General features: G+C 38.1%; 1 protein-coding gene across 3 annotated transcripts in view; it reads right to left on the bottom strand.

The window, feature by feature from the left end:
* Positions 1–320: 320 nt before the first annotated feature.
* ZNF106 (zinc finger protein 106) overlaps positions 321–19,388 on the bottom strand; it is a 39,946-nt gene continuing 20,878 nt past the window's right edge. For 2 of the 3 annotated variants that reach the window (XM_059849538.1, XM_059849541.1), the window contains 15 exons: positions 18,583–18,737; positions 18,422–18,482; positions 17,727–18,068; positions 13,548–14,319; positions 13,122–13,177; positions 12,491–12,636; positions 12,054–12,188; positions 11,053–11,169; positions 10,419–10,610; positions 9,780–9,842; positions 8,145–8,264; positions 7,605–7,676; positions 6,363–6,434; positions 5,576–5,722; positions 321–4,551 (listed from right to left, as the gene is read on the bottom strand). In XM_059849538.1, coding sequence (XP_059705521.1) covers positions 4,495–4,551; positions 5,576–5,722; positions 6,363–6,434; positions 7,605–7,676; positions 8,145–8,264; positions 9,780–9,842; positions 10,419–10,610; positions 11,053–11,169; positions 12,054–12,188; positions 12,491–12,636; positions 13,122–13,177; positions 13,548–14,319; positions 17,727–18,068; positions 18,422–18,482; positions 18,583–18,737 — 2,507 coding nt within the window. In that variant the 3' untranslated portion in view covers positions 321–4,494. The remainder of the gene's footprint in view (positions 4,552–5,575; positions 5,723–6,362; positions 6,435–7,604; positions 7,677–8,144; positions 8,265–9,779; positions 9,843–10,418; positions 10,611–11,052; positions 11,170–12,053; positions 12,189–12,490; positions 12,637–13,121; positions 13,178–13,547; positions 14,320–17,726; positions 18,069–18,421; positions 18,483–18,582; positions 18,738–19,388) is intronic. The other variant, XM_059849540.1, reaches the window with a different exon arrangement.

A 19,388-nucleotide genomic window follows, 5' to 3' on the forward strand; every position in this document is an offset into this window, starting at 1 on the left:
CAAAACTGGTCCTTACAGTTCTGGGGAGAGAACTACCAACAAGCTGTAGAGAACTTCCCACGCAATGGGCCATGAAGCAAGACAGGCAGCACATTAGCTTGGAGGCATCACTTGGGTGGACAGTTTCGTTTCTTTGCCAAATGACTAGGTCTGAGGTTTCCTGCACACCTGTAATATTCCTGCCAGTGCTGGAGCTTCAAAGTGGCCTGTCTGACTTCATCTAGCACTCACAGAAAAGGAAAAAATCCAGAACAAATTCAAGTTCTACCAAATCCTATGAAAATCATTCTATTTAAAATAAAGGAGAAACAGACAAACCATAACAATATAAAGAACTTTATTTTTTTAAATTTCTTATTTTGCCATGTAAAGTTTCATTATTACACTCACAGCTTTATACCAAAGTGAGAGAAGAAAACAATGATCAATCTGTGCACATGTTCTACACAGCTTAAATTACTAAATATTCAATCAAGTTGTTCTATTCCATTTCCATTCTTTCAAAAGACTGTTTAACATTACAGCAAAATGAAATCTGAGAAGCTGGCAGGCATATATAACAGAATATATACCTACACAGTTTGCTCCTTGAGGATTCATTATTTTACAAACAGTAGCTGAAACAATTTCCTTATCCTTCCTCACATATTCTGCAACTCTGGACAACTTAGACTGCTTGAATTATAGTACCATACAAACCTGAAAACCAAGATTCACCTGTACCTGTGTTTTAATTCAGCTTAAGGGAAAAGTATTTTTCCAACAAAAAACCATTTCCCCTGCCATTTATTGCAAGTTATCATTTACCTTGATCCAACTGATTGTACTGTTTGAAAATGTGCATTAAGAACTGCACTACTTCAAACACTCCACACAGATAAGCTCCTACTATTTTGCAGAAGCCAACTTACGTGCTGGTAATATGTTTAAAGTCTGTAATTCACATGTAAGTGACACAACATAAGCAGAAGCCTGGATATTTAATGCATCTTTGTACCAAGAGATAGAGAAGTTTTCCCTCCATCCCCTTCCACATACAGAAGTAGCAGCAGCATTAGGCCAGAGTGTTTTGCACTGCCAGATAGCTGTTATTTTTCTCTGAAATTTGAAGAAGAAAGGAGAAACTAATCTAGACCAATCCCAAAAGGCCCCTAAAGGGCTGCCATTTATAATTAGCCATACAGCAAGTCCAGAACTTGTTTTTAAACACTTGACTAATAAAAAAATCCACAGCTAGCCACAAAATAAATCCTCACTCTACTCACTCTTCCACTCACAACTTTTTACTTGCATAAAAAACCAAACCAAAATCAAAAATAAATAAGTCTTGAAAGTGGCTTCAGATGTGCAGTACTGCTTTTCATGCAAATATTACTGTGTTAAATGTCACAAACAGCCCACCTTCCCAAGGTTACTACATTCTTCAACTAGAAGTGTATCACGGCTCAAAACCCTAAGTTGCAAGATCAGAAAGGATCTTTAATGAATACCAATTCATTAATGAATACCAACAAACAAACACGAGTTTGGCATCTCTCTTCTGCAATTGCCTCCAGAAGAAGTAAATGGCCAGTTGTGAAATCTGCACCAAATTCCAGCTGAACAAATAGGAAACCTCTCCACAGAACTCCAGAGAAGCTGCGGGATTTCCACAGCTGCACAACTTTATAGCAATTCCTTTTAAGATATCCTCATGACAAAACAACACAGCATTTTCCTCTGAACCCCTGAGAATTTTAAAAAATTGTTTCTGATTTATAAAGCAAAATTTTTCACTCATGCAGCTCTACTACTATTTTCCCACCTCCTTCCCATTTTAGGATTCTTACAATGTATCTGAAATTACCAACAAAGTAGCAAAAGACACCACTGCTAAAGCTGGACTTCAAAAGCCCAGACTTTTCAGGAGGAACGTGTTCAAGACAGTTAAGGAAATATCATGGACCACAAAAAAAAAAAAAAAAACAAAAAAAACAAACAAAAACGAAACAAAACAAAAAAAAACCTGCTTCCACCAGCTAGAAAAGATAAACCCAACAAGCAAATGGGAATGCAAATAAAGTGTAATAACTCTGTGTGTTGCAACATCTAGTGAAAAAGATCTTTATATGTTCCTGAAAACAGCTGAAAGAATCACAAGGGAGAAGTAACAAAATCTACTCTCACACACATTTTTCAGAATGCCACTATTGCCCCACAGGCTTGTCCTTCACACACAGCTCCACACCTTCACTTGCAGCACAGTCCATGAAGGACAGCTTAGGACATCCACCCTGTTTATGCCACACTTACATGCTCCCTCATTGTGGGTCAAAAAACTCCCTGAATATCAACACTTTTGGAAATGGTTTAAGTATTATGCAGTCTTCTGCTTTTAGGTAATGAAAAAACCCAAACAAATGCTCTCAGACTTCAGAGCATTACACTGTCCCTCATAAAAAATCTACACTGCTTAAACACTTCCCCAAACTTGATTCTCTACTGAACTGCTTCACCAACAGACCACAGAAAGAAAGATTTAAAAAGTCCAACACCAAAACCACAAGCACACATCCCTCAAAAACCAAAACACCACCCTCAGAACAGCCTGAGGTCTGAGCCACATATTGGGGCTTTTTGCTATCCACAAACAGCTTAATAAAAAGTAAACAAACAAAATCAATCACCACAAAAGCATTGGAATCTCAGAGATTCTCATGGCTTTGAAGGAAGATGCTACTGCATCTCATTCATATTTTACTCCTTTCTCACAAAAAATATTCATCAGTGTCAGCAATTCTGCTTGTCTGCTAAGATAATACAAAACCAGTGTGCTCCAGAGAAGGCCCTGAAGTTCCTTGATTTGATGGCAGTGGAACGTCATGGGATTTCATGAATCATTCACTTTTTTGGCCTAAAAAGGCTTCTTCACAGTCAAAGAATGAGGCTATAAAACTTATTTGGACTGTGGTTGACAAGTCTGAAAGTGGTTGTGAAAAAGATACCCACTAGAAGTCCACTCAGTTTTTTTTGAAAAGCACTAGATTCATGTATAAGCAGCTCAGTTCGCTGTCTCCACCTTCACTTACAGCTTAGGAAAATCTCTTATTTTTTCCTGAGCAGCAAGCTAGGCAAAAGTGAACACAAATCTCCCTGCTAGATTAGTCTCAGTGTTAAGAGGGTTCTTTGCGAAATTAGTGCCATTAAGGGAGAGAGGATGGCTAGTGCCAGAAGGGCATTTCACTGAACTTCACACGGTGAAGCCATCCCGCCCAAGGGGACACTTGCAGGGCAACCCTGACAAGCTGAAACAGTCTTCCCTTCTGCACTGGCCTCTCTGTGGTACTTTCTGTGCATTAGGAGAAATAAGACTTTTACATGTGATATGCATTTCATATCCTCAGCTTCTGCTTGAGAAATTTAGACTTTAAAATCCTGCTCCATTCTTTCCAGTTGAGTTTTTGTGAACTTCATATAGCCCAAGCCAATTAAGCCAGATCACAATAGAAACAAAACACTACCAAAGTGGATGCACTCAGACACACAGTGCCTTTGCATTTCTGTTGGTTTGCTATGCCTAGAGAGTATGGGACTGCAAAGCTCTGTCACTAAGATTACATAAAATCAGCAATCCAATTATGGTGTTCTATCAAGACAGCAGTGGTGGTTACGCTGCTCTTTAACTAAAAGAAAAACAAATACCACTTACTTCTTTCCCATACATTAGGACCTATACTGAAAAAGACTAAGATTGTAAAGCCTGTGAGTAGAGCCACTGTTCTGGCTGTTTTGCTGCTACTGGCATCTCTCTCAAGAAATAATCACTTTCCTCAAAATAAGCAAAATACCTCAAGAGGTATGGTATATCTATCAGTGTATATATTGTGCCAGTTACAGCAATTTTTACACAAGGAATAAAAAATAAGTTACAATTAACATTAAAAAAATTAGTTTATTCCAGTCCCTGTAAAATAACTTTTCTTTTTATGAAGAAAGTAAAAATGTACACTGGATATTCAGGTTACATTGTTAGAATTTCTGATATTCTGGTTTGCAGAATTTTATTAAAATCAGCTATAAAACTGGAAACAACAAAACCAGACATGTCTTAGACACATAACAGGATTCCAGCTGAGTTTGCAAACAGCAGCACCTATTGTAATCTAAGTTTTTAACACCCCTTTGGGCTTCCCAAAGACTATGCTTCTTAAAAAAACAAATAAAACCACCTGAAAAAAGACATACAACAAGGAAACAAGGCAGACAGGAGGAAGGAATATTCTTGTCCACCAATGAATTAAAAACTTGCAAGAACTTGGGCTAAGTCTTAATTACCAGCCTTATTTCTGCAGAGTGCAACACAACCTGCAGTCTCCATAGCAATGCATTTCAGCCCCACTCAGTTTTTGCATTCCAAGTGGGAAAAGAAAGAGGAAAGACTGGAGTAAGAAAGTGATGTTATTTGGAATAATTCTGACATACAAAATTACTTCCCAATGTGGGAGGTGAAAAGCTTCATGAGTCAATCCTGCTGTCATCCTCAGCATGTCTTTCAATGTGTCCTACAGCATCCTAGAAAAGAACCAGAGAAGTCAATTAAAAAAAAATCATTATAATCATCACAAAAAAAAAAAAAAAAAAAAAAAAAAAAAAAAAAAGAAACAGAACAAAAAACTGCAAAATATTTTAGGAGTGTCAGTGAAAGTGACATTCTAGATAACATAGATTTGCTTGACTTAAAGCTTCTAAAAAGATAAGTACTATCATTGTCAAGCTATTAAATCACATATATAAAGTGTTTCACATACCATAGCATTAAAGGCAAATAAAAACCAGTTTCCTTTTTGATTAGAAGAGCAAATTAAATAAACACATCATATCCAAAGCCAGCACTTAAAGAGAAAAAAAGGATTCTACTGTTCATTAGTTCTTGAAGAAACCTCCATCCTTCCCATATGTTGGAAAGCATTCAAAAGAAGGCAGTTTATATTGCCAAGGACTAAAATGTAGATTTTACCCATCAGTCTACAGGTAACTGCCTTCCTTACACCCAACCCCCAATCCTTTCCACATTACTTCATCCAATTCTTATGCCTTCTTAATTTCTTCCCCTTTCTGTGGTAAAAGTTATCCAGAAGTTAATGCGCTATTTATTTAAAGATTGGTTTTGCTAACAATCTCATGTGAAAAATAAACAACAATGAAAGAGATAGCAATGGATAAAAATTAAAAGGATGAAAACCTGTTTTCAAGGCAGATGTTTGTTCATCTTATAAGGACATTTTTCCTTTAAAAACTTCCTAATATCTTGAGAATTTCTTTAATATTTTAAGAATTCTACCATTTCCATGTAAGAGTTTAGGATCAAACTGTTTTAAAATTGACCATATGTCAAATTACTATAGCTGCACTGTTCATTTACCACAGGCTGAACTGAACCCTGCTAGCCTTGGATAACTGTAACCACATGCAGTTAAGCCTGACAAGGCTGGAAAAATTTAACCCCTTTTAAGAGAAATAGGATCAAGTCCCACCATTGTGGTGATATAAAGTACTTTATATTACCAAATACAATCATGTTATTTCAAACACATACCTGCTTGGAACCTTTCCTGGAAGTAAAGAAAGCATCACAGTTCTTCCAACGACATTTCAGGGTCTGAAAATTTGGATTTGTGTGGTCAGTTAGCAGGTGTTGTTTCAGATGGTCCACAACTCCAAAGATCAGTGAACATCCATGCCACTGGGAGAAAAAAACAGCATACCGGAATAAGCCAGGGAAATACAATTTTTGCTAATGCTTTTCTTCCCACAATTTCACAATATTCTTCCAAGACTGTAAGCACGCCTTCCAACTCCTCTAAGTTCTTTATCTTATTACATTTCCGTTTTCCATGGTCTCTATTCTTTTAATCACAGCTTTGCAGAAATTTTTCCTGCCTTTAGCCAGCCCAAACCATCACCAGGAATGGCAGGAGGAAGAGAGGAAATAGCCTTATGAGATTTAAGCTTACCTGTGACAAAGTCATTTGGAATTTAATTAAACTTATTTAGCACAGTAAATCAGCTTTTCTATGTCACTCAGCCAAAGTTTTTGGTATTAAACAGTTACAAGTCTAAAAACAGCCAGAAAGAATAGTAATTCACACTAACAACTAGCCCCAAAGCACATATATACATATATATATACACACACATACACACAGCAAAGACAATAAAAAACCGAAACTAGTGATAAATACCTAAGTGATATATACTTTAAAAGTACATACACATTCTAAAAAAATTATGAATAATCTAAGGTCAAGCTACCCAAGACTAAGTGACTAGAGACCACCCCCAGAAAATTCAATAATGAATGCTAAAAACAATTTGCTAATTACCCAGCATCTATAATTTTGCATCAGATTAAGCCTCACAGCTCTGACACTGCCATCATAGCATCCGGTGTAAATCTGTAAAAGAAACATTTATGGCTAAACAAGCTTGGAATAAAAGAAAAAAAAAAAAGTAAAATTTTGAAGGAGACTTCAGTGTAGGTAAAAGCAATGAAATATCAGCATGCAAGGCTTCTATATTTAAAAAATAGGTATACCAAATTCTTTTCATATTTGCACTCACAGTTCACAAAACCCTACACATGAATAAGAAATGCTTCCATAACAACTAATGTTGATAGTGTCATGTGTATAACATTTCAGAAAAGTTTAAATTACAGTGTTATCCACTAAAGTTAAAAAATATGTAGGTGTAAATGTCAAATTGAATGTATTTCCAGGACCTAACCAGTTCTATGTAAATCAAAATAGGATGGAGAGGAAGTATGTGAAAGAACATCCGAATTTCAGAAAAACTGATGCAAATCCTTTCACTCATCACTAAACTTCTCATCTGAACTCTTCTTTGATTTGAGAATGCTCACAGCAGACCACTGCTGGGGCACAGTTCAAGCCTCAGGCTGGACTCACATGAGATGTGATGCTCGGGCAAAATGTATTCCAATTAGTAGGAAATCTCTTCCTTTGGATTTAACTTTTCTATTACTACAGATCACTACTATATCTTTCAGTTTACAGTCTCAAAGAAACTTTGCAAACAAATTTCTAGACATGTAGACAATAAGTGCTTTAAAAGATTATTTTAGGAAATCTTTATCCAGAAGTGCTTCTGAAATTTATCTTGCAGGGCAGATGAATGAAGAAACCTGTACATCTGAATCAACTGCACATCTTTGTTTATGTTCTGTCAAAGGTTGCTAGAGGTTTGGCTGCGGGCGAAGTTTTTCTCCAGCATCTGAGAGATTCCCTTGAGTAAAAGTCAAACAGGATTGACACTTGAAAAAGCAGAAATATTTTACTATTTCTAGTGTCTTCACTGTAATCATAACAGCAAAAAGAACTATTGTTTTAAGACTGCAGTAAGCTGAACAGTGATTTTTCCTCAGACAATAATATTACACAAATATAAAGCTGTTATAGCCACTTGATTTTTTTGATTGAGAACAACTTGGAAATGCAGTCAACCAGCAGGCTGATCTCTTTATCTGAAGAAATTAAACTGCCTTGTATGCACCTGTGGCAATTACAACCTTATCTTTAAGAAAAGAAGGGAAAGAAGGGAGTTACCATGCTCTTATGGATGGTCATACACATGATCATATCTGTGTGGCCTCCATAGACTTGCAAGCGGTCGTGTGACTTGAAAGAAACAGGAACAGACATTTAATAGCATGACATTTTTCAAGAGCTATTTTTCACAGACATGTAAATGATAATACTTCCAAGAGCAGTTTCCTTAGTAGCAACTAAACTGCTATGGAGGATTCCAAACTTTATAGTCACTTAGAAAGCTCACTTTTGCCTACATTGCTTCTGGGAGTCTTTTTGTCCAACTAAGCACTTGTTCTTTCAGCAGACAAAGCTAACATTTTCCCACTTTTCTGAGTTGTCATTATCTTGGAATAACCCAAGTTCTAAAAAACGTTTTAGGTTATGTTCTTTAAAACCCCTATATTTTGACTGGTGAGACAACTATATATACTGAGTGACAGGAAAAAGAGAGATGGGCTAGAGACCAGAAAGTACAAAGATGACTTCTATTTGACTTCAAAATCATTAATTAACACACGTTAGATAAATGTCATTAGTAACCACCTATTTTCTTACCTGTAGTTCATAAACACGAACAAATTTATCCAGACATGCTGTCACCATGACTTTCCCAAGAATGTTCACAACCGTTACTGCATGGTTATGGCCCTTATAGATCCGTACCAGCTCTCCAGTCTGCATCAAGAATAAGCAAAGGTAAATAGGTGTTTGGTTTGATTGCTCTTAAATAAAAGTACAAAATTGTTTTACCTAACCTGTATAGAGTAGCTAGCTTCAATGCTCACTACTCAAAAATGGAAACACCCTTTATTAGAATTCTATTCCCTGTGAAGGCACTTATAGATTATGATCAAATACTACTTATCCTTTTGTTTGCCCATCCTAACACAGAGCCATTCCAGTACAACAGAAATGCAGGGGTCTGTGAAAAGTTCTCTTTCTTCTCTTCTTCTGCTTCTGAAAATGAGCCACCAGTGTGCCCAGGTGGCCAAAAAGCCAACGTTATCCTGGCCTGTACCAAGAATAGCATGGCCAGCAGGGCCAGGGAAGCGATTCTGCCCCTGTACTCGGCACTGGCAAGGCCACGTCTCGAGTGCAGGATGCAGTTTTGGGCCCCTCAGTTCAGGAAGGACATTGATGTGCTGGAGTGAGTCCAAAGAAGAGAAAGAAGCTGGTGAAGGGTCCTGGAGCACAAGTGTAATGAGGAAGCAGCTGAAGGAGCTGGGGTTGTTTAACCTGGAGAGGAGGAGGCTCAGGGGGACCTTATCACTCTCTACAACTCCCTGAAAGGAGAATGTGGCCAGAGAGGGGTCAGGTCCTTCTCCCATGCAACCGGCAACAGCACAAGAGGAAATGGCCTCAAGCTGCACCAGGGAGGTTGGACACTAGGAAGAAATTCTTCACAAAAAGGGTGATTAAATTTTCAAATGGGCTGCCCTGGGAGGTGTTGGAATCACTATCCCTGGAAGCATTTAGGGAAAGACTGGATGCTGACAATGCCATGGTAGAGCTAATATAGTGGTGTTTGGTTCTCTATGATCTCAGAGGTCTTTTCCAACCTAATTGATTCTGTTTCCATCATTAGTTACATATTCCCACCCATCCTGAAACTAGTACTATGTTATTAGTATTAGCAGTATTAATGCAACCACAAGGATCAGTTAACAAATTCAGCTAAACACACAGAAATATACTCTTTTTATGTCAACCAAAATTTCCCTCTGATAAGTTTCTTAATCTAACTTACTGCATAGCTACATGAATGCTTCTGCTAGGACTAAGGGAAGATGATGTAAAAGAGGGAGAGACAAAGCATTCATGATGGTTTTGAACAATCTAGCTTGGAACACAGTGTTACTCAAGTTCTTCCACTTATAAAGAAACTTTTTCCCCACCAGACTATCTCACATGGCTTTTCTTTGAACCCTTTCCATATTATCAGCATGCTTGCAAAAGCAAGATGGCCAGATAAAAAGGCATTGCATATCATGTGACAAGAATCAACAGGTTTATGTAGCCTCTTCATGCCTCCAGAGATACCTATAGTGCTTAGTCATAGTCACAAAATCAAGAGACTTCCTTTGCTGGAAGCAATCAGCCCCACCTGTCAGTCAAATATTCTGGAAATACAGCACAGGAATTCAGTGCCTTAGTAGAAAAAGTCATTCCATCATTCTATATGAGACTCACATGAATGTTGTGGGCATGGACAGACTGATCGCTGGAGCCACTGAACACCAGATCATTCACAACCTTACAAAAAAAAAAAAAAGCTTTCTATTTTGTAACAGCTATGGAAATAAGCAAGCAAAATATTAAGACACTGTTCAGTTTAAAGTTATACTGTAATATGTCCTAAATTTCAGAGCCTTAAAATCAATCAAGAGTATGAAGGAAAAAGCAAGCACACGAACAGTAAAGCCCAATGTTTCCTGGAAATTTTGGACATGCTGCATACTTATATGCTGCTCATGTAAGAAAAATTATGCTCCTAACCCCTAACAACTGCAAGACAAGAGGAAACAGCCTCAACTTGCACCAGGGGAAGTTTAGAATGGGTATTAGGAAACGTTTCTTCACTGAAAGGATGATCAGGCATTGGAACAGGCTGCCCAAGGAGGTGACAGAATCACAATTCCTGAAGTGTTCAAAACACAAACATGGATGTGGCAGCTGGGAACATGAGATATGGCAGGCAAACAGAGACAATTTCCCTACCAAATTGCTCAGTTTTTATAATTTAAAATAGAGAAATCCTCCATTTCCTATCACAATCTGCTCATCATTTTAAGCATTCTTTGTCCAAAATGTATTTTCAGAGACACTTGCCTTCATGCAGAGAATAGTCTTGCTGTGACCTTCCAGGGTTCTGAGAAGCAGCCCGTTCCGCGCATCTCGCACGCTGATGGTGCAGTCATAGGAGCCCACTACCAACAATTTGCGTGCTCCTTCCTGAGCTGTGGCTAAACAGCTCACTGCTCTAGGGCCATGGCATTCAAAAGTATCAACCTGTTTATTATTCTGGTGGGAGAAGAAAGAAATGGAAATAATTAAAATTTTGCCATGACACTGACTAGACCATTGAGTCCTTTTTGTGTTGTGCTTGTTATGGCATCTGATTTCAGTTTAGTAACACATAAAATAGCAGTGATAAGAATTGCATCTTAAAAATTAAGTTTCCAAATCAAAGAAAAAGCTCCTTATGTTATATAGACCAGGAGGAACCTTAAGGAAAAATCCAACAATACAGCATGGAAAGAAAGGTAAACAAAGAGACATGCAGATAGGACAGCTTCATGCATGGACAAAATAAACAACCAAAAGGGGCCAGCAGTGACCATTTATACCCAAATGTGTTCATTACAACTACATTTACTACTGTAGATAAAGAATGGAAAGAAACACAGAGGAAAGAAACAGCATCACAACAGGCATTCAGGTGCCAATATTTAAACAAACTTACCTTTATGCTGAAAGTAACCACTGTGCCATTTGCAAGACCTGCATAAAGGATCCGCCATCTACTGTGTAAACAGAGCACTCGATCTTCCAATTTAAACTGTTCCATGCACTCTTTGGTCTAGCAATGGAAAGAAGTACTTAAAGATTTTCATTAACTGAAAACAATTCAAGAAAAAAAAAACTGAAATGAATGATGATTTTCACTTTTTAAACCAACAGAACTGGAGAAAAACATCTGAGAATCTGATGTCACATGGCAGTTTGAGCCTCACCTTAATCAGGACCATCTGTAAGGCTTGACTGTAGTTCAGCAACCAGTTATAACCCTAAACACTTTGTTCTAGTCACAACCTTTAATGTGTATAGAAATTTAGACTACTGAGTATATATATACACACACACATATGAAAACAATCTGTTACATGGTTGACGATTCCCTATTAAGTTCCCCTCAGGGAACTTAAGGGTTTAAAACCTCTGTCAGTTTCCTTCCTGAAGCAGGTACTTGCTTTCTAGTCCTTAAAGTAACAGGTTGGGCAAGTCTTTTTTCATTTCACCTCAAATGTCCAGCCTCAGGAAGCCTCAGTCTGCTCTTTCACATACCCTCAGCATAACAGATACCTCTTCTCTCTATGGGGGCTCTAAAAATACACGAGAGAGTAGTGCCTTACATAAGCAATTAAGTTAAAATACAGGAAGAAAAGTAAGATTCATGGCCAAACACCTATCCTGCACTTTGGTGTTCCCAAAATTTGGGATTATGCCATGCTGTTCGGGCAAAAACTCTACTAACGAGCTAGTCAAAAGATTAGGGTAGTAAATCAGTTAATGGTTTGCTGTTTTATTTGTGAGGGTTTTTTTCCTGCTCTATTCTAAAGAGATATGAACTGGTGTTCGTGTCCAGATCATATAGGTTTAAAAGGCTTTTTAAATTTTAATTTGTAAAGACACACTTGTATAAAATGCAGCATATGTAAATAAATCAACACAGAGTTTGAATACCTTGATATTGTAACAGTTGATAGTGTGGTCACTTGAGCCAGTGTAGAGGGCAGCATTCTTCCCATTTGTCTGAGTGACCAGAAGGCAGTTCACTTTTGAAGTATGTCCTTCAAAGATGGCCACACACTTCCTGCTCTAAAAAGGAAAGTATAGAGTCTGTCAGCATAAAGACCCATAATACCTCTTGGAACATGCACCTAACAGAACAGGGTAGGACTGTTAAAAAAAAATCAGGATACATGTGGCAATCTATCTCCCCTTGTCTCTCTCACAGGGAGAAGGGGCTGGAGAGAAGAAAGGTTTGAAGAAAAGAATAGTATAAAATAAATTAAGGGCTTGAAAAAGCAGTTGCTTCCTTTACTACACACTAGTAGGCATTACAAAAGACAACCTTGTGATTGTAATTAATGTAACACCACTCCCACAACCTTACTTACAACGAGATTGTAGGCACAAACTGTTTTGTCTGCTGAGCAGGTATACAACAAATTCCCAAAAATCTGAATAGCATTCACTGCAGCCACGTGTCCCTCAAAGGTTCCCTCAGTAGGTTCTTCATCCTCACCTGGCTCCGAAGACACTTCTGTAGGACAGAGACATGTACTTTTGACTATGGGAACACAGTCAAGAAAACACACTGCTGTGGTGTGTACTGCCAATTGCAGAACTATTTCATGGGTTCAGCACCTTTAAGTCAAATTTCACTGTGGGCAGGACTGTGAATGTGACAGAGGGCAATATAAAGTGCTAAAAAGACCTTCCTATGACTAAGTTCAGAACTATCTTTAAAATTAAAAAGAGATTGTATTATTGTTTGTCCTAGAAATCTACAGAAACTGTGGAACAATAGTGTTCACATGGGAAGGGAAGGAGGATGAGTAGGAGGCAAGACACAAAGCATTCAATGCAAAATGATGTGAGTATGTGTCACTTCCCACTTTAGCTTTGAGTGCAAGCCTTTATCTCCAGGGCAAAATTCTCCTATGGAAGCAGGCTGATCAAGACTTAACTCAAAGTCCTGCAAGATACTACATACAAAGCATTGGAAGGAAAGCTTAAAAGATATACCTGAGGAGTTCTTTGATCCTCTTAGGAATGATATGGAAGTCTGTGTCTCAGCCACACTGTAAGACAAAAATAAACAGTAGCGAAATTGGACTTTGCATGTTCATTTTCAGACAAAACGCGGGGGTAAGTAATACTCCAAAACACAAAACTCTGCACTTAACAGAAAATATGCTGTGACAGATTAGCTCAAAACCAAACAGGGCAGCCCTGTCCTTGTATTAAGTGAAATCAGTAGGTAACAAGACACATTCACTTGTTGACCATAAAAGCCAAGTCCGTTTTTATTTTCCCTTTTATTTCACTCCTGAAGTCACTAATGTAAGACTTTGTGAATGGAAGAAAAAAAAAAAGAAGAAAAGATATGCCTCTTATGAATACTATGTAATATTAATAATTTTACTTTACAGAGGTCTACAATAATCTCACCTTTTTTTCCCATCATTCCTATTATTTGTGTCAATCTCACTGGTGGAGCTCACTTCATCATACCCAGAACAAGATGCCTCTAGGACTGCTTGATCCACAGAGTTGCATGAATCCCTCTTTGATGGACTGTCTGGTTTCTCATCTCCTGATGCTGATGAACCAACATCAACCACCTCACACTGAGGGGCTGGAACTTCCACTAGTTCCAGAGAAGCATCACTGTCATTCTCATCCTTGTTTCTTGCTGCTTGAGCAGTAACTCCACCCTCCTCTCTTGGAGGAGTAACTTTTTCTCCTTTAGGAACCTTTCCACCCTTGACTTTCCGAACAGGCTTGAAGTCAATCATATCCTGCTCTGTATCGCTGTTGTCCGGCACATGGGCTGCCCTCAGAGTTTTCTTCTTCCTTAACTTTCTCCTCCTTCTATTCCCTTTCTCTGCTGGGACTGCAGCCATTGCCAAGTGTTGCTCAGACAGTTCTGCTGACAGTTTGGGAGTTTTATCCATTGGCACTTCTAGAAGGACCGAATGCTTTGAAAGAGAAGTGCTACACTGATCCAGTAAAAATCTTTCAGCAGCTGCATCATTTGCTTCTCTCTTGCTGAAAACAGACACTGAATGAGGAGAAGAGTTCTCAGGAAGTTCAGACTGTCCCTTGTCTGCAGCAGGCTCGTGGACATCTTGATCAGTGTGTTGGAAACAGGCTGCCAGCCCTGCTAGGGATATGGCTGCAGTGATAACCGGATACACTGAAGTTTTCTGGTTGGTCTCTTCTAAAGAAAACAGCCTAGTGTTACATTCAATCGGTACAGCAGTAACTATTTATGCAAAGTATCCCTCCCTGTATTTTTTGTTTACACTTAATTGTGCATATCAAGTACATATTCCTACATGTTGAAAACTATGTGCACATGTAGATCTGCTATTCAGTCAGCAATTCACAGCCTTTAAAAAACATAACTGGGGAATAAAATGTTAATCCATGTACATAGAAATAAAGGAATGGGGCAATCATTCAAGCTGCTGGCTGGCTATTTGCTATATGCTTTTAAAGTTCTGACAATCTTTGGTGAATCCTACATTTTTGACTTCAGATGGTACCACCCCTCTCTGTGTGCTCCCTCACCAGCTGTCATGACTTCTGTAGAAATTATTTTAATCAATACATGCCAAGTACCACTCAGCTGTTCAGTGACAGTTGGAAAATCTTGTGCTCAACCCATCTGAATTATTACAGCTAATACATACAGTTATTTCTACCAAGTTACTTGGACCTAATTCAAGGTAGACAGTTATGCACAACCCACTCTGCAGCACTGTACCTTTATCCTGGGAATAGCAGCACTATAAGCCATGAGGGTAAGCTTTAGTTAGTTACTTTCATTTAGTTAGCTCATCTGTGGTGGACTATGCAATGGGGTCAACACAGTCTCCCTATCATTGAATTGTGACTGAATTAATATGAACAAAATGATCCAACCTCTCAGCTGAGACAGACTAAGGGCAGCATCTCACAGCTGTTTCCCACACCCCAAAATTCCCCAGTTACAGTTGCAATAACTACAATCCAGAACAGGATGTTTCAAGTTCACTGCATTTCTGGGGCGAGATCATAAAAGGCAAATGGGAAGTTGGCAGTATCTGAAACATTTCCCTCTTCCAGCCTCTCAGAAGCCAGCAAATTAAACCTACACTAATGCTTGGCCAAAAGCACATTACACATCACAGGACAAATGTGATGCTTTGGAATTACACCTCCAACTAGAAACAGATAAAATGAGAACATGTCTCACCCACACCTTCCTCAGACAGGGAATTCCAAGATAAAACTAGAACTTTCTGACAGCATAGGATATGTTGCATTTAAAGTAAGTCAATGGAGAAAAGTTTTTCCCTGGATATGTAAATGCCATGCACAATTGCAAAACCTGATAGAAAAACATCGGTATGGAAAAAATGAATAATCAGATGAAGTTTGAACAAGTTACTGTGTTGCATTATATTGGGAAGAAGGCACACAAAACCTTAAAATCTGAATATGCCTCTAATATCACGTGCCACTCATTTCTCACTGGGAAGGGAAAGGAAGTAACTTGGTCACATTATAACAGGAAAATAATAGCAAGCAACCACTTAAACTGAAATTTATAAACCCAAAGGTTACTAATTCTCAGCACTTGCTGTGGGTATCAGAAAAAGAGGTAGGAAACCACCATGGCAATGGAAGAAAACAGAATCACTCAGTACCACAGGTGGGACACACTTTAGGGGAAAACAAATGCAATCAGCTCCCTCAAAGAAAGGCTGAGCTAACCTTAATGGGCAGCTGACAAGCTAAATATTCAACCCCAAAAAGTAAACAGTCTGTCCCAGAGCGAATTCCTCTTCCTCAAATTACAGAATTTACCTCAAGGCAAATGCTTAGTTGCCCCCAAATTACTAAATTATTCTGAAGGCAAACTCATTTTAAAAGTAGGACAGAAGTTCATCAACACCAGAACTATGGTTAACTTCACAAATAAACATAAAAAGAATATTCTTGTTTTTAAAACACCAAAATTAAGTTTGCAGGAAATAGAAAAATGTGATTAAGAGCTTTCTGAAGTAATTATTTAAGTAACAAATTTAGCTATATGCTAAAGGTTCTTCTTCATAAGAAAAAAATAAAACACCTCTTCAACTTCTCTGTTGTGAAGTTTCAAGATTCTGCAAGCAAGACACTTAATGCCACTGCAGCTAGTGATCACTAAATCTTTCCTTAGACTTGGAAAACTGAGAATAAAAATACCACTGATACAAATAAAAATAAAAATTTCACTCTTGTTTAAGCATACAGTGTGGCATATGCCAATAGAAACAGGAAAGTAAAGGTAGTGGCTTCCTAAAAGTTGAGTCTTAACAATGCAAACAAAAAAAAAAAAAGCTGATTCTTCCCCTGCCCCAAGTTTACTTTAGTGAATACCCCCAGAGCTTCATTCCTTGTCAAATCCTCCACAAAGAGATGAAGCAAAACTCAGAATACTACATTAATGTATTTTAACAGAATGGATTACAGGAAATGCAATCATGACTAAAAAAACCCCACCACTTAAATGCAATTCAACAGCTGAAGCAAACTAAAAAAAAGCAAAAAAAAAAAAATCAAATTCTTTTAATTAAATAGGTGTAAACTTCAATTCAGCCAACATTCATCTTGTGCTTGAGAAAAAATTTTGCTTAGAAAGGTAGAACATGACTTATTCCATAGTATTGTGTACTTCAGTTGGAGGGGAAAAAATGGTATTGGCTATCTTTACCTAGGATCAATCTTATGAATGTTTTTCTCAAATTACCTAAGTTAAAGGTCTGGGTAAGTGACATTGTTATGGCAGACAACTGCGTCATTACAGTCACCCTGCTTGACTTCACAGGCTCTTAAAGTATGGGATGAGCTTTTCATCTTCAGTTTTTACCTTCAGTCACAGTAGCAAATTGCAGAGGAAACTACCAATAGTATCTAAGCCTGTGACCACAGTGCACAAGTTTTATGAGGTTTAAACTGTCTAAATAAAGAGCTGGCTATTTCAGCTGTAGTCATTAAGATCTCACTTGGCTGAGACAGGAGCTCTCCCATTAGCAGTTCAATTAATTCAGCAGTTTCTCCACCAGATAAAAGTAAACCCCTATCTTCATTGCTAGCCCTCCCACATCCCTCACATGAGTGAACAGCACCTAACAGCCAATTAGTAGATGTACTGTTACTTCTAATATTACAAACTATACTCTTTGTGCTTATCTAGCAGAGCCCAAGAAGAACACAAAATTATCTTGATGTAGCCGTTCATAACTTTTTAAAAAATGTTTTCACACATCTTTTTCCTTCGTAGGCAGACTTTTTGCTGCCAGTGCTCATTAAATGATGCAGAGTAGAGGACAAAAATTACACAGGAGAGTCTCAGGTTTGTTGGGTTGTGCTGGTTTTGGGTTTTGTTAGTTAACTAAATTATTCTAAGAGGATGTAACGTTCAAATTGATGCTTGTTCTGTTCTCAAAGCAGAACTAGAAAGTCCTACACTAGTTACTGAGAGTTCACCCCTGCCTGACAGACTGCAGGCTGAGGCACAATTTACATTCTTTTTGGGAAAAAAATAATTTCCTTATTTTCTTCCAGCTAATTATCTTAAAGCAAAACTACAATTACCATCATTCTGTTCCACCTCTTCTGTTTGCGGAGGACATGGAGAGCTCTGGAGTACAGAATTCACATTTGGTTCTGTGCCTTTTGGAGACACAGGTTCTCGTTTAACTTGCACTGAGGAGTCAGGAGTATTGGAAGGTGTACTGCCAGAAGACTGGAATGGTGATGGCATGGTTACAGGAACAGCAGTTCCTCGAGGAGGTACAGAGGAAGACAAAGTGTCCAAAACGGGCAGGAGAGAGCCTGAAGGAATTGAGTCAGCTGCCATCTGAGATTTGCTGTCTCGTCTCTCAGTTAGGGCACTGCAGGAAAGTTGCTCTGAGAGTTCAGAAGGTTCATATGTTTCTAATGGCAAAAGAAGAGATACGTTAAGGAAACAAACAAACAAATAAATAAATAACAGAACAAAAAATTTTAAATTTAAAAAAAATTAAAATTTTATTTTACAATAAAATTTAGTGGTGCCAGGAGCTCATTTCTTGTGGACACAGAGTCAAGGAAGAGAAAAATTTGGAAAAAAGGCACTAGAGGGAATGATCAAAACTGACAACTCACACTTGATGATAAAGGACTCATTTTGAAAGTCTACAATTTTATTGTAGCTTAAATAAGCAGATTCAAGTTAAACAAAGTTTTTAAAAGATTCTGAGTTCAAAGAATATGAGAGTAAGCATTCCATTGTTGTAGCTCTATGGTACCTTGTAGCCCCTGCAAGATCTGGATTCTCTGACTTCTCAGTGTACTCATTTCCATAGTTATCTGCAAAACAGTCGTGGCTTATATCAGTCCCTCTGATTTAACAGGCAGTTCTTCATGCTGCTAAGTTCTAGCTCAGACAGTTTGCAAAGCCCACTGTTACCTGTTGCTTTAACACAAGGAACCGTTGAACCTCAACGTAGGCAGCCCTCAGGGCAGCCCTTGCCTGCAAGAGGCTGCTGTCCACATTCTGCAGGGACCTGCTTAACTCTTCTTCCCTCAGAGAAATAGCCAACAACTGGTCTACCTGAGAACGTTCTGAAAAAGAAACAAAATGCAGAGTCTTATTGCACTGAACAATACATTAAGATACCTTACATGTGCTACCACAACAAATAGTACCACCTCAGAATGGAAAAATCCCATAAATCAGGTCAAGCATTCAAGCATCGATAATTATACAAGCTAAAAAGGAGCATTTATGGACAGGACTAGCCACATCTACATGGATGAAGGGCAAAGTCAAGTATTCTTCTTCAAGGAAGTTCAACCTTAACTCTAGTAATTAATTCCATCACAGCTTGGCCAACATTGATTTAGTTAAATAAATGAAGTAATTATCTTCCACAAAGACCTCTTCTTGAAGAACATGTGTACAAGAAGTACAAATACACACCTGCCATTAACATAATCAAAAAGGCAAAGGCAAATTTAAGCTAAACAAAACTTAAATTATTCAGTGAATGCAAAAGCCAAGGAAAAGCTTGGAGAAGAGTTTAGGAGAAAAGGAATCCAATGATTAAAAAAAGAATTTACTACTCAAAATGATTTTGGGCCATGAGTCTGGTGATTGCCATCTCTTGAGAAAGTCTCTGACCATTGTAAAAGATCCTCCTATACCTCCTAGAGTCTTCTGGCATTACAGAGATTGTTCAAACAAATTTCCATTTGGGCACTGCTTAACTGCGC

The sequence above is a fragment of the Haemorhous mexicanus genome, chromosome 6 (assembly GCF_027477595.1).
Source record: "Haemorhous mexicanus isolate bHaeMex1 chromosome 6, bHaeMex1.pri, whole genome shotgun sequence".
NCBI classification, from domain to species: domain Eukaryota; kingdom Metazoa; phylum Chordata; class Aves; order Passeriformes; family Fringillidae; genus Haemorhous; species Haemorhous mexicanus.